General features: G+C 30.7%; 6 protein-coding genes across 7 annotated transcripts; 4 read left to right on the top strand and 2 right to left on the bottom strand.

Annotated features, from left to right (window-relative positions):
- Positions 1–807: 807 nt before the first annotated feature.
- Positions 808–9354, top strand: LOC128959627 (uncharacterized). The gene is made up of 12 exons (XM_054305622.1): positions 808–1471; positions 2878–3456; positions 3526–4341; positions 4434–4979; positions 5064–5825; positions 5895–6161; positions 6235–6495; positions 6567–6697; positions 6765–6806; positions 6858–7024; positions 7083–8866; positions 8955–9354. The coding sequence occupies exons 1-12, from the start codon at positions 832–834 to the stop codon at positions 9311–9313; spliced, it is 6354 nt and encodes a 2117-aa protein (XP_054161597.1). The 5' UTR covers positions 808–831; the 3' UTR covers positions 9314–9354.
- Positions 9355–9618: 264 nt separating this feature from the next.
- On the bottom strand, positions 9619–11719 carry LOC128960383 (uncharacterized). Its single transcript, XM_054306453.1, has 7 exons — positions 11509–11719; positions 11227–11434; positions 11051–11157; positions 10670–10988; positions 10519–10598; positions 10297–10465; positions 9619–10217 (listed from the first exon to the last, which is right to left on the bottom strand). Exons 1-7 carry the CDS (start codon positions 11620–11622, stop codon positions 9619–9621), a joined length of 1596 nt encoding a protein of 531 aa, XP_054162428.1. The 5' UTR covers positions 11623–11719.
- A 533-nt stretch (positions 11720–12252) lies between these two features.
- Positions 12253–13405, bottom strand: LOC128959655 (motile sperm domain-containing protein 2-like). The gene is made up of 2 exons (XM_054305657.1): positions 13341–13405; positions 12253–13157 (listed from the first exon to the last, which is right to left on the bottom strand). Exon 2 carries the CDS (start codon positions 13153–13155, stop codon positions 12316–12318), a length of 840 nt encoding a protein of 279 aa, XP_054161632.1. The 5' UTR covers positions 13156–13157; positions 13341–13405; the 3' UTR covers positions 12253–12315.
- Positions 13406–14552: 1147 nt separating this feature from the next.
- On the top strand, positions 14553–15948 carry LOC128959645 (uncharacterized). The gene is made up of 2 exons (XM_054305646.1): positions 14553–14874; positions 14972–15948. Exons 1-2 carry the CDS (start codon positions 14724–14726, stop codon positions 15934–15936), a joined length of 1116 nt encoding a protein of 371 aa, XP_054161621.1. The 5' UTR covers positions 14553–14723; the 3' UTR covers positions 15937–15948.
- Positions 15949–16806: 858 nt separating this feature from the next.
- LOC128959636 (FGGY carbohydrate kinase domain-containing protein-like) lies at positions 16807–20266 on the top strand. Of its 2 annotated transcripts, XM_054305635.1 has the most exons (9): positions 16807–16827; positions 17378–17595; positions 17665–17753; positions 17824–17899; positions 17973–18264; positions 18485–19024; positions 19492–19597; positions 19685–19930; positions 20012–20266. In XM_054305635.1, the coding sequence occupies exons 2-9, from the start codon at positions 17383–17385 to the stop codon at positions 20097–20099; spliced, it is 1650 nt and encodes a 549-aa protein (XP_054161610.1). In that variant the 5' UTR covers positions 16807–16827; positions 17378–17382; the 3' UTR covers positions 20100–20266. The 2 variants fall into 2 exon arrangements, with proteins under 2 accessions (XP_054161610.1, XP_054161609.1); XM_054305634.1 differs by lacking the exon at positions 16807–16827 and having other exon boundaries at positions 17308–17595.
- A 1355-nt stretch (positions 20267–21621) lies between these two features.
- Positions 21622–22937, top strand: LOC128959646 (nicotinamidase-like). The gene is made up of 2 exons (XM_054305647.1): positions 21622–22481; positions 22593–22937. The coding sequence occupies exons 1-2, from the start codon at positions 21683–21685 to the stop codon at positions 22874–22876; spliced, it is 1083 nt and encodes a 360-aa protein (XP_054161622.1). The 5' UTR covers positions 21622–21682; the 3' UTR covers positions 22877–22937.
- Positions 22938–23320: the final 383 nt, after the last annotated feature.

Raw genomic sequence — 23320 nt, 5'->3', positions numbered from 1 at the left:
AAATTTTAGTAAATATATACATATTATATTATATTATTATTATAGAAACATGTTATAATACATTTAGTAAATTTAATGTTGCATTAAAAATTTCATTTTAATGAAACATTCAATTTATATATTTTATATATTTTCATTACCTGTATTTAACATATTTTTAGATAAGTTAAATATATACAATAAATTGAATGTTAACAAACAATTAGACGTTTAATATGAAATACATGGAAAGGTCGTGTCATGAGTTAAATCAAATCATTAACTATCGATACAATACAATATTGCTTTCAAAAAAAATGATTTTTTATGACAAAATATTTTTTAAATACAGTGTAATTGTTTAGTATAGCCATTGCAATTGAATCAAACAATAGTTGACTATTTTGTCTATACATTAGCCATTTGATAATAATAATAATAATAATAACTCTTCCTATTATTATATTATTATTATACCTATAAAGGCTACTCTTCCTGTAGAGCAAAGCCATTGCCATTTGTAGTCACCGGACGGAAATCATATCACATCTACATTGTGTTTGTAACTTATTATAAATTATTTTTTAAAATAAAACTTTTTTTATGAAAATATTTTTCATATACTAAACAGACAGACGGACAGACAGATTGAGATATGAATACAATTGAAACAAACAAATAGTTTAACATTTTTTTGTAGTCAGTATTGAACGAGAATGTCATTGCTTACACCAATTAGTTTCTAGTTATCGCATAAAAGGTTAACAACTGGTTGTTTGTGTATTAATAATAAAAAGTTAATAATTTTTAATAAAACTTTCTTAAGTTTTAATGACCAGTTGATGGCCAATAATGGCCAAAAAGTTATTAATGCTTCCGATAGTGTTGTCAGTTATAGCCCGATCAGTGGTCGACTCGCAGAACTGTTTTGGCGGAGTCGAGACATTTGAGAAAACATCGGTTACAGATTACAGCTCAGGTGTCAACTCAGTTGGCACACTCCTACAACATCAAGATGTAGCCCTAACCCGTGATTGTGTCAACCTTTGCAAACAACAGTCACAATGCCATGCATTTGGTCTCAATTATGGAAAGTTTATTTGTTCGGCTTATGGCGAGACCAGTCAACGCAATCGGGATCGACTGCAGCACTCGGTCACCACCAACTTCTTTGAGAAAGTCTGTTTGAAGGGCATCCCGAGGGAGACCTTCGACCAGTTATGTGGCCAACAGAGACTATGGGCTTTTGAGAGAGTAAAGGGAGCTTTTCTGGAGGGGTTTGTCGAGAAACTGTTAGAAAATATTGGCACTAAAGAGGAGTGTCTAAAGTTGTGTCTCACAGAAAACAGTTTTATTTGCCGAAGTGTCGACTACGACGTTACCCGACGGGTGTGTCGTCTGTCTAAAGAAGACCGTCGGACACAACCACAAGCTTTCCGACAGATAGATAACAGTACCAGAGATTACTTAGAGAATCAATGCGCCGCTTCGGGTAAGTCATCAAAAGTCTTATTATAAAATTATTTATTATTTTCTGACTATTTTTTTATTAAATTCAAAAGTATTAATATTTTAATTAATGAGGAAGTTTTAGATATAAAATTATTTTTTCCTATTTTGTTAGCAATTTATTAAGCAATTTGTTAGCATTTAAAATGTATTTCAAAAAAAATCTATTTATAACAAAACTATTATTAAATTTATTATTAATTGTTCAAATAAATAGATTTGCATTTAAAAACAATTAGTATCATAATGAATGGTCCCGTTTTGCAAAAAACAGTTAAAATATTTAATTTATTAAATAAAAAAAATTAATTGTATCGCCTGTTTATGCATAATATTTGCATAATTGTAGCGGAAGTGTGCTTCAAGTGGACTGTTATCTGGTAGTGATGTACTATATGTACACATAATGTTGACTGTCCTCATCAGATAAATTAACTCTATATAACACTACATTTTATATACAGTACTATAACAGTACTCTCTAATAATTAATTTTGAACCAATTTGATAGCCGTTATAACACTTATATAATTATTGAATAATAATTTAAAAGCCTTGACTTAAATTTTATTGATTTTGATAGATCTAATATAATAGTAAATTATTATTATTATTATTTTAATTGATAATCCAGATAAATAGTGAATTTAAATAAAGAAAAATCTTGATTTATTAAACAATTATGAAATACATTTTTTCAGATTTATAATGTTTTTATGAGGTCATTATAAATTATGTATTAAAATATTTGACACGAATTTATTTATTAATTAAAAATAATTTTTAATTATTTGAAACAATTATTATAGAAATATTTAGATCAACAAATTGAATGAACAAGGTTATTTAATATCTAATGTACATAAAAATAGAAAGGGGTTTTAAAAGTATTTATAAACAGATTTTAATATTTTATTTTACATAAAAATTCAAATCTAATCAAAATTGGCTATTTTTAACATAACTTTAGCAATTAAATATACATTTGATAAGTTTGATTGAAAGTTATTTTATTTAATATAATATTATAACTATTAATAAATAAATTATTATACTTATGCTACTTACTAACATATTATAAATATTTTTAAATAAATTTTCAAAAAATTCAAATAAAAATCACGTAAACTTATTAAAACAATTAATACATTTACATAATCATAATTTACTCATAGAAAACATATTGAATATTACCTGATTTTTTTATAACAGACTAATTATTAGATTTTAAAAATTATAACTAATTATAAAAATATTTATTAAATACGTGATAAAATAAAATAAAATGTTATAAATGAAAATGCTATACAAAAATATAATAATATGATAGTTAGAGTACGGTATTAATTATAAAATAATATATGAATATATGTCTAATACGCTGATTAGGTCCGTCCTCATGTGTCTACCGTACAAAACCCGACTTTTCGGTGCTGTCAATGGACTTACTGTTGTTCGCGCACTCACCGGACGAGTGTCAGTCCCAATGCGATCACGAGTCGACATTCAATTGTCGATCGTTTAGTTATATGAATAACCGGTGTGTTCTCAGTGGTGACGATGGCGTCAGTCTTGTCGGTACAACACTTCCGACACAAAAGGGCGGCGTTTATGGCGAGAGGACGTGTGTGGCTGAACTCTGTACTAACGGTATATTCACTTACGAAAAAATGACGGGACATGTACTCCGGTCGGCAGTGACTACGGCAGTCGAGTTACCGAATATCGGAACATTGGGTGTGACTGGTTATTGTCGAGAGAGCTGCGATGCCGCTAATCTCAATTGTCCGGCATTTAGTGTTAACTATCAGAGTAATCGATGCGAAAAATTGGACAGAAATTCACAGGGAAGGGCTGGTGAACTAATACCACGTGAAGGGGAAAGTTATTTTGAAAAGATATGCCTACGAGTGCCTCAAATCATGACCCAATGTCAGGACAAGTTCTGGGCCTTCGAACGAGTTCTTGGTTTATAATTTATTTCATATATTAATGTCTGGTATTTTCTTCTAACAATACTATCTATTTGTTTATTAGGTTATGAATTAGCGCCAGTTCTCTACAAAAAGACATTAAACTTTGTTCAAAGTCGAAGAGATTGCGAGGAATACTGTCTACAGGAAAGGGAGTTTCCCTGTCGGTCGGCCCTCTATAATGATGACACTACCGAATGTCGTCTATCGCAAGAGGACAGACGTACCAGTCCATCGAGTTATTACCGATCAAGAAGTCTCAAAATTAATTATCTGGAAAATCAATGTGTTCGCAGTCATACTACCTGTCCATTTGAGAAAACATTAGACGCCTATCCAACGTATACCGATTTGGTCGAGACTAACGGTGTTTCCTCACATGAAGTCTGCGAAAACTACTGCAATGACAACAAACGATTTCTGTGCCGTTCTTTTGCTTATTATTCAAGCAATGGTCAGTGCTTTATATCGGGTGACGACAGGGCCAGTGCCAGTACAGCAGCCATACAAAAGAGATCCAGTATTATATATTTTGAAAGAGTATGTCCAACATTGCCGACATCGGCAACACTGCCCACTCCCAGTCCAACGCCGACACGTGGCACCAGTGAACCAGTCACTAATGCAACCGGTAATGACGGAGTCGGTCCTATCACTCGGTTTCCGGCCTCATTGATACCAACACTTCCGCCAAAAGGTAACGGTTTTTCTGCACAATTTGATCCATTTGCACAGCAACAGCCATCACTGCCATTATCACCACTTTCACCACAACAATCACAAACCAGCCAACAGTCCGCTTCCAAACCTCAAGACAGTCCACAATTGAGAGCACTTGAATCAGATTTGAATAGTCTATCGCAAGGCCTACGACCTACACGTAAGCTATTTATTTATTCACTTAATTATATATCGTATCTAATATTTTTGAATTATTTAAACTAATTATTGTCTTAATTTTCAATATACCAGAGCCTTCAAAATGTGGTCCTCACGCACGCTATCTCTTTGAAAAAGTGACCAGTTTTGAGCCAATTGGTGGCCATTTGACATTACTTTACAGTGACCTCCAGACCCCGGGTATTGTGACCGAATGCGCCCGTAGGTGTGAGCACTCAACTCAATGCAGAGCATTCGTAGTCGACTACTATCACCAGTCGTGTCACGGCTTGTTTGAGAACAGTTCCGTCGGAAATCTTGATTTACGGCTATCGATGGGAAAGGACTATTTCGAGGGTTTCTGTGTACCCAATCATATAGAGTGCAACAAATTTTGGCCGTTTGACCGTATCGTAGATCAGGCGTCTGTTGGGGCCATACCTCAGGACAAAATACGGTTCATATCGAGAGGCGAATGTAGGAAACGGTGTCTCGAAGAACGCAAATTCAAATGTCTGTCAGCCAGTTATGATTCAGCACTCAGTGAATGTAGGCTATACTCGGAGGACAGGAACTCCAATACTATGACATTACTGTTCACAAAAGGCACCGATTATATGGAAAATCAGTGCGCTATCGGTATGATTGTTGACTAATTAACTAATTCAGTAATAATAATAGTTATTAATAATTATTGATTTATCTAAAACTCATGATTTACAGATACCTTTTCGTGTCGATACCATCCTATTGAACGCGACATAAGCATAGTATCGGTGACCAAATCGGTTAGAGGAACGTCCACTTTTCATTGTGAACAGGCGTGTGATCACGAAAAAGAGTTTAACTGTCGGTCGTATACTTATTTGGACAGTCCTGATGGAAGTAACGCTCCGGGAGGTAATCTATGTTTATTAAGTGCTGATAATCGGGCCACCAGTCATCAGGGATCGATGCAATTTAGACCCCGAGCTTTATATGCGGAGAAAGACTGCGTAACAACGAATCAACGCAATCGAGTACCGGCCACACCATTAATGCAGTCAAACCTTCATCACATACCAGTCCCAAGTATGCCTATCCCCAGTATACCAGTACCACCACTTCAACACTTGCCGAACATTTCACCAACTTTTATGTCACCGACACCACTGCCGTCACCATTGCATTCAACACAAGAGGCACCTCATAATGTGATCGCTCACACACCTGCCCACTGTAGTCCTAATCAATACACATTTGAAAAGACATTTGGCTATGATTTACGTTATGCCCGACGAGAGAGAGCACCTATACCTCCACGACTGGGTGTCATAATTAATTGTCAGGACGAATGTCTTCGTCGGGGCGATAGATGTAAAGCGTTTGTCATAGAGTACGGACAGTTGCAGAGCTGTTTCTTCTTGGATGAGGCGGCGTCTGAAAACAGGAATAGACTTAACAAAGTGGACGACACTTCATATGTTGAAAAAATATGTTTAAGAGGTTTATTATTATTAACTACATATACTTTACAGAAGTTGTTATTATAGATGGATTTACTTATATTTATAGAGAAAAAATGCGAAAAAATTTGGACATTTGAGCGACTAATCGGACACACTCTAGAAGAAGCCGCTGATAAGGAGATACCGAGTATATTGTTGAGAACCGACTGTCAGGATCTTTGTTTAGCGGAAAAGTCGTTTGTGTGTCGATCGGCTACTTTTGATTATAGTAAACGGATTTGTAAATTGTTTGCCGAAACCCGACGCTCGAGACCACAAACTTTCAAACAGACCGACGAATTCATTGATTACTTTGAAAATCAATGTGTGGCAGGTATTTGACTATTAAATTAAAAGACAATCAAACAATTTATTTTAATTTATAACCAATTGGTTTGTAATACCAGAGCCGTCGACGTGTCAATACAAGGACTTTCAGGACACCTTCTTTCCGTATATCGATCGCATTACACACGCCTTTTCGTTGGCCGACTGTCAGCGTCAGTGCGATTCCGAGCGTCTATTTCCGTGCCGTGCGGTCAACTACGAGACGTTTGCCCGCGACTGTGCCCTATCTAGTGAGGACTTGGTCTCACTCGGCAAGTCTCAAAACGCATTAGTTCCCCGAAGAAATTCATTGTTTAGTGAAAAAGGCAATTGTGAACAAGGTTTGTAGGGAAACTTCATAATTACAAACTATATATAATATTTTTTAATTATTTTAAAATCTATTTTTTAGTGAGCGTCCAATGTAACCAACAGGATATGGTGCTTACACTTAACTTTGACAGTCCATTCAACGGTCGGGTCTACGCCAAGGGTAGTCCATCGCAATGTTTTGTTGTGGGCACCGGACAAACACAACTACAGGTTATTATACATGTCTTATATTTATCTATAAATAAATAAAATATTTATTTATTTTTTCATTGAATAGTTTGCAATTTCTTTGGGTACAAAATGTGGTACACGACGAGAGGTATGAAAAATATATATTTAATCCAATAGTTAATTATATTTTATAATTTAGGGTCAAAACAATTTTGCTAATGAAGTGATAGTACAACAACACGCTGTCATTATGACAGATAGTGATCGTACAATACGAGTGCTCTGTTCGTTTGAGGCCAGCGACCAAACTGTCACTCTTATGAACGGCAATCAAGATGTTGGTAAACCCGGAGGAATAGACGTTACGTTAGTATTTATATTACAATTATTATACAATTTTTTTTAAATAAATGTTTTGCAATAGTTCTCTACAAAATGCGAGGTCACGACTGGAACAGCCCATAACATCGGTAGTGACAAACACAGCGCCTCCGCCGGCAGTTATGATGCGAATAGTGGACAGAAGTGGTGGCGACGCACAGTTGGTTGGTTTGGGCGATGAATTAGTTCTCAGAATAGAACTCAAAGACCCGAACTCGGCGTTTGCTGTCTTCGCTCGAAATCTATACGCCAGAAGTACTAACGGAGAATCACTTTTCTTGATTGACAACAACGGTTGTCCAACAGATCCGGCAATATTTCCGGCACTTCAAGTCGATTCAAGAGATAGAAAATCATTGTTCTCCACATTCAAGGCGTTCCGATTTCCGACTACTGGTGTCGTCAACTTTGAAGTACAGATAAGATTTTGTCAGGAAAGATGTGAACCAATTAAGTGTACGTCTGGTACTGAATCGTTTGGCAGAAGAAGAAGAAGACGTAAACGAGATGTTATTAATGAAGACAATGGCAATGAGTCTGAAAAACTTATTGAAGAAGATTTTATCAATAAAACAGACTCTTTGAGAAAAGATGAGTCACTTAAACCAATTCTTATACCAAATGATGAGACAATTCTTGCGGTTCATAAACGAAACAAATCAAATAAAACCGAACCAAACAATAGCCTAAATCATACCAATGTTTCTGCAAATAGAAGTGCTCTAATGGAGGAATTGGTTAACATAAGTACCAGTGCTGAACCAATGCCTCAACCATTATCTCAGACTCAACCACAAGAGTCGAGTCAAAGTTCCCAAATTATACCTCAACAACAGTTAGCGGATACCAAACAACAAATTGTTACAAATAATTCGGACATATCGGCCGTCCATTCACTTAAACCAACTGTTCCGTCAACTTATAACAACAACAATCTTATGTATGGAAACAATGGCCAACTGCCGACACCAGCTCCAGTACCTGTTACTCAACCGAAAACTCGGACTCACTTTTCATATCCCAGAGAATATTATCAAACAAACTATAATCAAAATAATTATCCACATAATAGTGGAAATAATCAAATGGCAAATAGTTATCAAAATAATAATTATTATGGAAATCAAAATAATCCAAATAATTATAATCAAAACAATCAAAATAATTATAATCAAAATAATCAAAATAATCCAAACTTTAATCAAAATTTCAACAGTCCTTATAATCATCAAAATCCAAATGCTTTTTATCCCAATCATTACAATCCTAATCCATACGGCTATTCCCCAAACATTTATCAATTACCAAATCAGACTAATATTAATGGAAACTCTTGGCAATCAACACAACATCTATCGGCACCAAACTATCCCTATCATCATCAATATCCTGGACCACATCCTCCATATCTGCAGCCTATGATGAACACACACTCATTCCCTGAACAACCAAAGCTATTGGCTACACCTTTGCCGCCACAATATATCAATCCTAACGAAGCTTATATGCCGCGTGAATCGCCGGCTCAATCCGTGACCAGTACGGCAAAGCCATCGACTCGTAAGACACGTCCACCACTTCATTCATCTTACTTAGAATGGGGTGATTCACGACCCTCTCGGACGCCTCCTCGGGCCTCACAACGAGCTAAAGTCATAGCCTCGACACAGAAACCACAACCAGAAGAATTTCCGCTATCACTGACACTAATGGTAAACGACGACAAAGACTCGCCTAATGGCAACACAAATACTAATTTAAACGCTAATAACAATAATATTAATAATAACTATAATAAACAAAATAATCCAAAAATATTACAAAAACGTAAGTTTTTCGATACAATTGATTTATAGTTGAAAATTATTTCATACAATAACTCTAATGATATCCCAAATGATTATCTTCATAACAGATGATACTATTGTACGACAACCGGATGAATGTGAAGATTGTAACACAGGTTTGGCTATATTTTATACGGCGCTAATCGTCTCATTAATTCATATGGGACTGGTTATCGGTGCCTATCTATACATTACAAAACTGAGAGCACCGCCGGTCACCAAATTGGCCACTTCGCGGGCATTTGTCTCCGATGACGATATGGCCCGAATAGATCAGCATACCAATAGTAGTAATATCAATAGTAGTCAGCCCACACTCAATGATAATGTCTTTTATGGGAATCGGGATCTACTGGGCTTTAGGACACCCACTCAACCTCAAGGACTGCCACATTTGAGACAATTATTTGATTCAACGCATCACTAATTTTGTTAGCCATCGCTTCATAATATCATTCATCATTATCATCAGCTATTTGTAAATTAAATTATTTTTTCAATTTTTTTAGCAAACTAACTAATTTTGTTTACTTTTAACATTATTTTTATCATTTAATACATTTTATAGTTTTTTTTGTATTTCATCTATAAATTTATATAAAGTAATAAATTTTTCTCATTTTGTTTGTTGTGTAATTTATCAATTGTAATTATCAATTAAATAATATAATATATTATAAACATTATTATTTAAGATAAATATTATAACAAAAAATAAGATAAAAAATAATATCATTTAAGCAATGTTTTGTTAATCTTTCCCAAAGGAGTTTTCGGTAACTCTTTGACAACAGTTAGTCCACCTCTAAGTTTCTTAAAACTATTTACCTGTCCATCGATGTACTCAATGAGCTGCTCTGTCGTCACTTTCCTATTGGGCTTAAGTTTAACGAAAGCTTTAGGCACTTCCACATAGTAGTCATGTTTGACACCAATGACCGCCGCTTCGGACACGTCCTCGTGAGTGAGCAATAGATACTCCAACTCAGACGGCAACACAATAACGCCTTCGACTTTAATTATTTGCTTATACCTGTCCATTACGTATAGGAGATCGTTGTCGTCATAATAGCCGGCATCACCCGATCGGAGGAAGCCTTGATCATCAAACGACTCTTTATTCAATTCGTCTAAATTGAAATATCCCGGAGTCTCCTGAAGACTCTTAATCCAAATCTCTCCGATTTGATTTGCACCCAACAGTTGCTTTGTTTTTGGATCAATTACCTTGACTTGAGAGTCGGGTACACACCAACCAACCGATCGTTTGTGAGCCATATTTGCGCTTCGGTAGACTTGGGTACAAAAGCCAACTTCAGTCATACCATAACCTATAATAAGAGTACATATAATGTTTTTTTGTTAATAAATATTAATTAATTACAATGGCTAACAGTGCTGCTTATATACCCTGGCGAAAGTATTCAAGTTTTAAATTGTTGACCACTTTATCGGCTATTCCTTCAGGTAGTGGACAACCGGCACATATGATTTCTTTGAATGACAAAACATCTTTATCGGTGACGTCAGTGTTGGCCAAACTTATGACATATGATGGTACCAGAAATGCTCCCGTTATCTAAAAAATAGTTACCGTAATTAAGTATTACATATTATACATTAATAACAAACCTTATATTTTTCAATATAATTAATAAATTTGTTGTTTTCAAAACCTGGCATAATTGCCGCTACAGCTCCCGATGCTATTGCTATGATTGTGTGTGAATTATAATTTTAATTAAATGTTTATTAATAGAGTAATTATTTTGTGATTATATACAGTGCAACAAAAAGGTGAGTCCTCCTGAATGACAAAATGTGTTTTGACACGACTGTACACTTTTCTCAGTGAGACCCCACACCTCCTTGTGCTGGAACTGATGAGTTAAGTTTATAACATTCTGGTGACTCCTAATTATCGGTTTGGGCAGACCTGTAGATCCCGACGACAACAACAGTGCTGCCATATCTTTCTTACAGTCGACCCGTTTTGGCAATTCATAGTCACAATTGTGTCGATTGTATTCATAGAGTTTGAAATATGAGACAACCCGTGGATCCAAATTTGATTTCCAATCGTTTGCAATATAAATGATTTTCTATAAAAATTTTCGGATAATATTTTAAACATTATATTATTTAATGCTTTTATTATGCAAACTTTTATTCCGGGAAATTCATCAGCAATTTTGAGACAATTGTCCAAATGATGGTAAGTGCTAACCAAATATTTAGGTTTAGTTACCTCAACAGCATTAAATAGTTCACCTTGTTAAATTAACATAATATATTAAACTAATTTAATTGATTTGAAATATTAATTAATTAATAACTTACGATATGAACTGAGTTCACTACAACTGGTGAAGACACCACCGGCCGCAATGACACCCAATAAGCCGATTGCATAATAATCGCTGTTTGGACTGACAAACAATACGATATCTCCTTTATTTAATCCCATTTCAATAAAAGCGGCCGCAATGTTAAGGATGTGGTCAGACACTTGTAGTGCATTATGGCGACGGCCAGTGGGACAGTCGACCTAAGATTTTAATTGAAAAAATACATTTAATTGCAATTTTGAATTAAGTTTAAAATTATTATTAAAAAACAAACCAAAACAGTTTTTTGTCCATTAAATTGTATGAGTCGATTGATTATGTATTTGGCAACCGATATCTCCGGATAGGGAATGGTAGGTATCGGAGATTTTAATATTTTTCCGCTCATTATCGTTAAAAAAGTTTTCAGTTGTAGTCCTAAAACATATTAAATATAATAAAATCAAAAATTGTAGTTTTATAAAGTTGACTTAAATATGAAATCATCTGATATTTATGATAACTAAACAAAAATTATTATAAATAAAAATTTGACAAAAATGTTTATAAAATTAAATTAAACGATTAACCAATCATTTTGTCAAAATGTGATAAAATGCTATTTTTAATTTAGTTTTAAGTACTGTATTTTGTTTATGTAATAATAATACTGCTAAATAAATTCACTAATTATTTTCCTATATAATGATAATGATTAGATAAGTACTGTATTTATTTATAAAGTCAATGATTTAATAAAAATCAGATTACCGTAAATGTCTAAATTTTGATAAAATATATTTAATTTTGATATAAATAAGGAAATTAGAAAAACTTTTTTTGGTGCTATTTATTTATAAAGACACTGAAATTACAGCTTTAAAATTAATATTATATTCAAATGAAAACAAATAGATTTACAAATTATAAATTTTATATTAAAAATGTATTAAATGATAAAAAAACCACTTTTATGAAAATAGACTTAATTAATAATTAAAAAAACACATTTATATTTTCATAATTAGATAAATAATTATATATAAAAGTAAATTAATAAATACTTAAATATAAAAAACAACAAATAATAATCAGTAAATCATTATTTATCGATAAACTGTTGGACGTGTTGGATCAGCTTTTCCACATCTTTATCATTAATACCAATCTGTGGGGCTAACTCGTGAGCAGTTAGTGCTGATTTTGGATACAATTTGTATGGCATTTCATTGGTTCCGTCCATAAAATCAGGCAACTGATCACTAGCTATGTATTGATTGATATCATCTTTTTTGACCGAATGAAATACTTCCCGATGGTCTTTCGGCAGCCACGACAACACCAATTTGAAGACATAGTTCAATAAGAAGGGCAGTTCGTGTATAATCACTGATTGCAAGACCATTGGATAATAGTCTTGAAAACTATGGACAATAAATGAAAGCAAATCGGTGTCAACGTTTGAGATGCCGGCGCCGTTACAGTCAAACACAATACAAACTCCGGGACATTCATTATTAGCTATTTTGATGCTTTCATTTTCAATGAGATAAACAATAAATTTCTTCAACTGTTCCGTCCAAACAGTGATCTTCTTGTTGCACATCACACGAAATATGATAAGACGGGCGCCGTTCAGATCGGTTCCGTACGTAAAGAGACCACCCGTTTGGTAGTATTCGCGCGGAAACGAACACTCCTTGAGATCATTGACACCAAACGACTTTCTCCACTTCATGGCAGTCGTCAACATCTTCAATGACTCTTCAATACTTCCATTCTTGTACTCGAGATATCTGCGAATAATAACATCACTGTTGCGTATATTATCGATGTCTCGACTGTCAAACTCGTCGTGAGTTATGGCAAACTCAGCCAAGAACTTGCCCCTCAAGACTTGCACCAAACCGGCGGTAATATCGGCATTGGTCTGAACTGGCATTACTTTTTTGATTAGAAAAAAAATTCTTCAAAATAATTAATTTAATAAATTTTTTTAAAAAGACTTAAAATATTTACAACAAAAAATTACTGAAATTATACTAAAGTGTATTCAGATATTATGAGTAATAATTAAATTAAAATAATCTGATAATTTAAATACATATACTATAGTCTATAACATACATGTATAATATTTTAAGTAATATTTGATTGATTGCTTTTATGAATAAATGTTTATAGTTTAACAATTAAAGGATTATTAAAAATGTATATTTTTTGTTGTTGTTGTGATAAAATGTGTTATAGACTATAAGTAATTACAATTAATAAGTTTAAAAAGTAAACTTCAATTTGACTATTGAAGGACACGGATGTTGTTTTGATTAGTCTAAACATGAGTCCAATTGATAGATAAATACATTCAAATAATTTGCTGAAAATTAAATACATATTTCAGAGTTTATATAAATAGAAACATTGAATAATACATAAAAAAATTAGTAATAATTATAAATAATATCATATTGTTATTATTATTACTAATATTTAAAAAAAATATTAATATAAAACCAGTTGAGAATGCTTTAAAAGCATTTCCACACGAATTCCTTAACTTAAAAAGGAAAAAATTAAAAAAAAATAAAAAAACAGTTGAGAATGCTTCAAAAGCATTCCCATACGATCTCCTTAACTTAAAAAATCAAAAAAAAATCAAAAAAAATTTTTGCAGCGGAGCCTGGATTCGAACCTATGTCCTCGTGGGACAGACAGACGGACAGACGGACAGACTTTTAGAATGCATATACGTATTCCTTTCAGGAATTCGTGAAAATATTAATTTAGAAAACTCATGAACATCTGTTTTTATCAAAAAAAATTTATAATTTGAAATTATTATGAATTAATTATTTACTTATAAATTAAAAAATTACTTTTAGTTTAGTTTTGTTTGTTTGTATGTATTACTAACAAAATTAAACCACATTTTTTCTAAACCATAGACATTAAAATTCAATTATAATTTTCAATTAACTTTGTACTGAACACAAAAAACTTTGTACTTTATATACAGTATATATATACAAGTAATACATGTCTATAAAAACTAGATAAACAAACACAAAAATTGTGAAATATTAAGATAAGTAATAATTATGAATAATATTTATGTTAAAAAATTTGTTGTCTTTATGGGAAATATATGATAAAATGATCCTGGTTATAAATTATATAACTTATAAATTTTATTTATTTATTAAATTTTAATTTCCAATGAAAAAAAAGTTTAATTATTTATAATAGGTTTATGCAATAAAATTACACTTTGAACATAAATAACGTCAAGTGTGGGACACATTGGATGCCAATTGAATTACATGTTATAAGTTATATAAAAGGGTAGCGAAATACAAGTGTCACGTAATTGACGGTTGATTTTTGAAGCAATTGATTGTTTGAAGCGCGCGATCATTGAGTTCATTGAATTGCAATCCATTGGTTGGTTGTGTCCATCGATTAACTGATCCATTGATTGATTGATTTACTATCAGAAGAAAAAACCCATCGATGAACTCAAAACAGATGGCAAACAACAACTACAAGAAGTTATCGACAAAGCGTACACCACTGCAGACAAGTTTGTCTCAAAATAGTACCTCTGGTTACGGATTAACCGCCAGATCTTTGACACTCTTCGGCTACAATAAACAGATATCAGGTATGTCTGGATATGATATGTCAACCAAATTGGTTTTACATTTATTAATGATATCTTTTTTTTGTGTGTATATGTCTTCAAACGACTGCTAAACCAGTCGAAGAACACAACAAAGTATTGATTCAAAACCAAAGACTGGCCAAAGAAAACTCTGTACTGAAGTCACAGTTATCCGCATATAAGGAGTCGTTAAGGAAGAAGTCAAACAATAATGTCGAGCAAAAACAGCATTTGACAAAAGCCAGGATTGAAAACGAGTCACTCAAACAACAGATCAAATCAATGGTCAACACCTGTGAAGTGATCGATCGCATCAAATATATGGTTGACGTCCTCATCGAAGTCGACAACAAAGTGGGAACAATGAAAGGTGTGATGACATCGTTAGAGTCAACCCTTGTGTCCAATAACAACAACAGCAACACCAACAATACGGTCGCTGCCGATGCAGACATTACTAACGAAAGCGTTGACCCATTTTGGACATTAAATGAGTCGTCGAGACACGAGTCGTATCGGTATTCACTCACAAGTCAGGAACAGGATATCCGACGGCGTCTGTCGGCCGATAGAATTAAACACGACTTTCAAGTTATGACCGAATTGAGCACAATATTGGAGATGTCACGAGAAAACAGGATCAGCTCTTTCGGATTTATTGCTGACACTACTCACAACTCGGTCTCTATGGACACCATAAATACGGAAGCCATGAACGATATTGTGGTCAATGATGTTAATATGGCCACCACATCGACAGCCAATTCCAATGCTGTCACTGTCGACACTACTAAAGTTAAAACATCAAAGAGGAATAGCTCTGGAAAGACAGTAAAGGCTAAGCGCAGCCGTAGAACTAAAGGACAGACCGCCGCCGCTAAACAAACTAAAGGCAAATCTATTGAAACTTCTGTGACTAATAGCAGTCCAAATGATATCTCGATCTATGACTTTACCGATGACGACGACAAGGAGAACATTGCGCCCATATTTTCAAAGAAAGTGGTGACACGAAAGTCCAAACGCATCGGTTCAATGGCCAAGAAAACGGTACCACTTTAGGCAACATTCATAAAACGTTTTTTTTTTTAATTAATATGTCATAAATTTATTATTATTTCACTTTTATGTTATTTTTTATGTCGTTAAACATAATATCATTAAGTTTGTGAATATTTTATTTCTAAATATAATATTATCCGTAATTTATATAAATAGTTATATTTTTTATTCATTATTACAGTATTTTACTAAAATGTTATTATTTTCAATGAAACAAACAAAATATAACAAATTTTATAGAGTATTAAATTGAAAGAATTTTATTAAAACAAAATTATATAATAAAATAAAATTATATAATAAAACAAAATTATATAATAAAACAAAATTATATAATAAAACAATAAGTGCTGATTTCAAATAATACAATATATAAATTTATAATATATTTTTTTTTGTTATCAATTTTTATGTAAAAGTTCCAAAATTGTTATACCGGTAAGTTATTTATTTAGTAATGCAAATTACATTTACGGTAATTTATATGTGTTATCTATGTACTCAAAGTATGTATAAAGTATTGTAAACATTACTGTTATATCTATATTGAAATATTTATTTTGTAAAAAATGTCAAAACAATTTTTGCTACTTCACCATACAATTCAAACACAAACAAGTCATACCTCTTATACCATTAGATTTATAGCACATCATTAAAAATATATATTTAATTTATTTATAATATTAAATTCACATTTTTTTGTGCAAAAATTCCTTTGATATCAAAAACAAAAAAAGTTGTTTGATTTCTTGTAACAAAAAAGTTCATTAATTTTTGAAATATAACTAAACATTCAACTTTCCACTACAGGATTTCCAATACAGTATTACTTGAGAGTCTACCAGTTTATTGGCTATCAGAGCCCCTTATTTTTCAATCCAAGGACTGGTATCGTAGTTAACTCTGATATTTATATTTTTCATATGATATCTAAAAAAATATACAATTATATCATTGATAATTGATATTTATTTGGGGAAAATATATACTGTTATATATAAATATATTATTAATAGCAATTAGATTTAATTGATTTACACAACAATTACAAGTAGTTTCGCGTGATTTCTATTTTAATACTTGTTTTAGCATATATTTAAATACAAGTCATTCAAATCCTTGAATATTATATAAAAGTTTGTATTTGTATTATATATATATATACTCATAGAATATGAAATTGTGATTTTAATTTGTGTCAATCATATTAAAGTTTGTTTATATCATATAATATTATTTACATGATAGCTAGTGTTATATATCAAATAACAAATTTATTATACATTTATATCTGTAATACATCTGTATTATATAATAACTTATTATTAATAAGTTATTTATATTATTGTGATATAATTGTGTTTAATTTTATAGCAGATTCTCTTTTAAAAGTATTTATTAAATAATAATATTAAAATAATTTACAAATAAATAATAGCAATAATGTCGGGTAATAATAATAAAACAACTATAGTTATTGGTGTCGATGTGGGCAGCGGTAGTGTCCGGGTTTCGCTTATCAAGTTTGTAGATGGAGTTATCGATAGCCGACCACTGGCCACACACAAGAAGTCCATTACTGTTCACAATACTAATACTCATATCTATGAACAAAACACTGATGAGATCTGGTCGGCACTCTGTGAATGTGTTCAGGTATTATCATTTATATACTGTTTTTTATACCCTATTATCTAACTATTTAATAATTGATATTTCTATTAGAATTGTATGAAAACAGCTAATATTAATTATAAGCAAATAACTGGTATATCATTTTCGGCCACCTGTTCATTGGCTATAATTGATAAAAAGTAATTTTTGTTTAATACTTAGTTTTTAAAGGTAATAAATGAGTTAAATTAAAAAAAATTGTATACTTAGCAAAACTGGTAATGATGTGATAATGTGGATGGATCATCGGGCCATCAATGAGGCCAAGTATATAACAGAAACTAAGGTATTTATATTAATAATAATAAAATAAATTAAACAAATAAATAAATAAATATATAATAACTTCAATTATCAAGAATGCCGTTTTGGAGCAAATGGGAGGCAACTGTTCGCCTGAGTTTTCGTTGGCTAAACTATTATGGACTAAACGACATCAAAGACAACGATTTGATGAGGCCGTTGGCTTTATGGAGTTACCCGATTGGTTGGCCTGGAAGTGCTCTAACTTTGAAGCTACTGAATATCCCCGATCGGTGTGTAGTGTTGTCTGTAAGTGGGGTTACGATGCGGTCAATAGACGCTGGAGGGATGACCTCTTGCAGCTCATTGGTCTCGAAGAGTTTGTTAAAGACAAATCCAAAATTGGAGGTTTGATTTTATTTATTTATTTTTAAATATTTATGGTTTCACTCTAAGAATCTATTAAAAATCTTAGGTCAAATTAATTTTAGTTTTTATTTATTTATTATTTATGAATAATTTAGATCTATAATTTATAAATTAGAAGTTTTATGTTTAACTATTATACATTATATTGTATGAAATTAATTTTTTTTAAATTAAAAATTAAACTGTTTCAATTGTATAGCTAAAATAGTATTGCCGGGAACTCATATCGGATATGTTAGTAAAAAGGTGGCCAAAGATTTCGGATTTATTTCAAATTTGAACGAAATAAACGATGAATGTATTGATATATCAATAGCCAGTCCACTAATTGATGCCCACGCGGGCGCTCTGTCGATGTGTATGTTTTCACACGAGCTCAAGGAGGTCTCAAACGAGCAGCTGGACTACGATAATCTGTTTTGTATGATTGCCGGCACATCGACCTGTGATTTCATATCAACTCATAAACGATATTTTACTGAAGGAGTGTGGGGTCCCTATTATGATGCAATTTTTCCCAACTATTATGTACGTGAGGCCGGACAAAGTACTACCGGTATACTACTGGAACATGTGATAAAAAATCACCAGGATTATCATCAAAAATTAACTGATAAACCCATCAATGATATAATCAAAGATCTGAACAAACAGATACTTGGAAAGCCATATAAAACTAAACTGAATGTCAATCCATGTTTTCACGGCTCCAGACTCTTAGCCAATCCTTATATGAAAGGTTTGGGAAAAACAAATAATTAATTTATTAGCACTTAATGTTTAAATACAATTGTTTGCATTTTAAATTACATTTTTATTAAATCTAAGCTATAATTTTAAAATAATTTTTGTTAAGTTTAATTATGACTAATGATATTAATAATTACTATATATTGTAATTTATTCATAAATAATTAAATGAACTTAAAATAGTACCTTGTTTTGTAAGTTAGAAATTAAATGACATAATAACATAAATATTAATATAATAATATAATAGATTTAATTGATTTTCTAATTATAATAATTACGGTAATTTTGTTTTTGTTTTTATTTAAAAAACAAGTTTTAGTTATGAAATTTTTAATTTATACATAAAATATTTTTAAAAATTATTACATAATTGATTATTAAACAATTATTTTTTTGTAATTAGTATTTTAAATTAGTATTTTTTAATTAATTTATTATTACACAATATATTAGGTGGTTATTATGGACTGACAATGGATGGTAATAATATCGTGGACTGGTATCACGCAGCTGTCGAAGCTCTGGCCTATGAATCAAAATATATTTTAGATGAACTCAAGTAAAATAAAATAAAATAAAATTATTTAATATATTATACAAAAATAATTATAAATAATATTGCAATTAAATTATTTTCAAACACCAGAATACCTGATCTGAAAAAAGTGTTAATAAGTGGCGGTTTAGCCAAAAACGATGTCTATATGCAACTGCACGCCGATGTCCTCAACATTGATGTCATAACATTTGATTTGGGCGACGCCGACCTCATGTTAGTGGGCGCCGCTATACTGGCCTATCACTCCATTTTCAAACAGGACCTCAACACTAAACTCGTCAGTTATCCCGATTTGGACGCAACCTATTTTAGACCAACACCTGAACTACAAGAGTAAGAGAATTATAAATACTTTTAATTAATTGGTTTTAATAAAAAAAATTGTTTTATTTATTATTATTATTATATATATAGTTATCACAAATTGAAATACAAGTGCTTTAGAGAGATGTTGGAGAGTGCGACCAGAATTGAGGAAATCATGAAAGACATACATATATGAAAAACAATTATTTTTTTTATAATACTCTGTAATTTGATTTTATTGTTTTGACGAAACATTTATTGATTTGTGAGTTTGTTTTAAAAATATATTTACATTTATTATATTTACGAATATATAATTGTTATAAATAGTTTTTAAAATTTAATAGGTTATGTGTAGTACAATAATACTGTAATAATTTTAATAATATATTTATTATTTAAAAATAAATAATAGGGAATTATAAATACTGAAATATATTTTAAACAATAAACTGGTGTAGATATAAATTAAAATTTATAATAACTTAACGTGTATATGTTTAAAATTGCAATATATTGATGATAATAAAAAAATTGATTTCCTTAAATATTGAAACGAATTTTGTAAATAAAATCATTATATATTAAATTTTATTTACCGGTTAATAGATATAGTACATCAACAAATTATAAGATTTTAATCCCAGTTATGATATGATAAACTAAATGTTATGATAATATTGTATTAAAAAATAATCGCTTAGTAATAATACTGTATTTATGCAGCATTTATAAAATTAATTAGATAATAGGGTTCAAATAGTAAACGTTAAAAATTTGTTGAAATCATTATTAAAGCATTAAGTAATAATCATTTGTCAAGAATACCATATCTTTATATTGCCTTCAAATGGCATTAAATAGCATTTAATTTGCAAAACAATAATTATATGAACTAATTATCGCTTAATACTACTATAAATATTTCATATAAGGAAACAGTCCTCAAGTATGTTGTTATTTATAATTGTATATTACATTAGTTATTAGGAAGTTATTAATGAATTAAAAGAAATAAATTAAAGAAAAAAACATTATTACCATATTTAGATTTCTATTATAAAACTTGAAATATTTGTTTATAATTATTTTTATATTATGTATATAAAAATTTCAAGTGCTTGATTTTTATTGCAATAACAAATATTAGCTAAATTTTTCAACATTAAAAAAACTGTTCAAATAATTTAACAAAAATTTATAAACATAATATGAAATAAAAATTGTATTTGTATTTTAATAACGTTTCAATGAAATTTTGTAATATCAGGTGTCATCACATGTGATAATAGATGTTATTTTTTCAACTACTATCTAATTTATATGATTATGACAATTGAATTGAATTAATAAAACTATAATCATTTTTAGGGTCAATTGACAATAATAAAACACAAGTGTCTATTTTTTATCAGTGGCTATGACAATGACTATCAATTATTATTATTTATTAAATAATTCAGTTGGTTGTCAAATAAAAATGTAATAAAAATAAATTAAATTCAATGACTACTGTGTATTTAAACACTTATAAAGTATTATTAATAGTTATATATATATATATATATATATACAGTATATACTTGTTAAATATATAAGCATCAGTATTAATAATGAATAGTTTTATTACATATTACTACTGTTACAGCATTACTAAATGATAACATTATATTTTTTAATACTTAAATTTTATACATTTAAAAAACTACTTTAAAATTTTAAACTACTCTATCATTAATATAAAAGTGTTGTTCAGTGAAGAAAAAAATCAGTGCAATAATGACTGAATTGAATATCTTTGAATTGCATGAAGAGTTACCACTGTTTGAGTTGGATGTCCATCACTTGGACAATGACCAACGCGACAGACTTTTTCAATATCTTGATGTTAACAATAATAGTGTTTTGACTGTCGATGAGTTCAGACGGTTATTCAAGTTATTATTTTATTCAACTAAATACCGGGAAAATCATTTAAATGATAAGTTAGAGACAAAATTACTAAATGCGTTGAATATCAAAGATTATGAGACAATAGATGTCCAAAAATTTAATATAATTTGGGAAAAATGGATTAAAGTTATATTGAAACCCCAGTCGGCATTGGTTATAGTGGACGTACAAAATGATTTCATTGCAAATAGTGGTTCAATGACTGTAAAAAGTGGCCAAACAATAGTGCCGGTGATAAATGAGTTGATCCAAACCATCAACTTTGATGTCATTGTCTATACATATGATTGGCATCCATGGAATCACTGTTCGTTTATCGATAGTGTCCACAATACGGATATCGATAGATCACTGATTGAAACGTTTGGCAAAAATATTGCGGACATCGGTGTCGGCGATCAAGTTATTTATGAAAAATATCCGAAAGTTGTTCAACATTTGTGTCCTAAACATTGTGCTCAGGATAGCGATGGCGCCAAACTGTATAAGGATTTAGTAATTTCAGAGAACAGTATGTTTATCGCTAAAGGTATGGATCCTGATATTGATAGCCACTCGGCGTTTGCCAATAATAGTAAGGGAAAGGGTAGCGAAACAGAGTTGCATAACAAACTTCAACAGTTAGGTAATTCAAATGGTGTTAACTATTTTGTTAACAAAACAAACTAAATTTTGATATAATAGTATACTATACTTATATTAATAATATCTTTTTATATGTAAATTATAAAATTAGGTATCACTGATATATATGTGACGGGAGTGTTATACGAGTATTGTGTGGGTCAGACAGCTATGGATGGTCTTAATAGAGGCTACAGAACCGTCATTATAGAGGACGCCGTTCGGGAACTGTCGTGTAGTTTGAAAGATGATATGAAAAATTGTTTGATTAAAAATAATGCATATTTTATCAAATCTAAAGACGTATTGGATTTGGTTAACAGCACTGTCAGGAGTGTCCAAATGGCACTCGTATTGGCCAACAAAGTGTTTAATAATAATAATAAACTCTCATAATTAATCAATTATTATGTTTAATAATATTTTTTTTTTAAATAATTATTTTATTATATTTTAATTCATTGACTTTATTTTAATTTTAATTTGCTTATTTTGTAATATTTATGTTTATTCTCAATCAAATACATATATATTTAACAATTAAAAATAATAAATAATATCTATAAAATTATTAATTAAAAAAATAATTATAATGATTATACATTATAATAATGCAATTTAATATCAATAGAATGTCAATACAATTCAAATTTTATATAAAAAATAAACTAATATTGATTCCTCTTATAGACTACTCTGTAAAGTACTATAATATATATATAATATATAATATAATAGTATTTTTAGACATCAAATGTGATAATAATTGAATTTATTTGAGTGCCAATCGTTTGCATTATGTCTTCATTTCTTTCTTATTTTTCACCAAACATTTCTTAA

This window comes from Oppia nitens, unplaced genomic scaffold (assembly GCF_028296485.1).
Source record: "Oppia nitens isolate AA-2021 unplaced genomic scaffold, nextdenovo-longstitch-racon4-pilon3 scaffold4_pilon_pilon_pilon, whole genome shotgun sequence".
Classification (NCBI taxonomy): Eukaryota; Metazoa; Arthropoda; class Arachnida; order Sarcoptiformes; family Oppiidae; genus Oppia; species Oppia nitens.
Note: the sequence above shows the minus strand (reverse complement) of the source record. Positions and strands in the feature narration are given on the sequence as shown.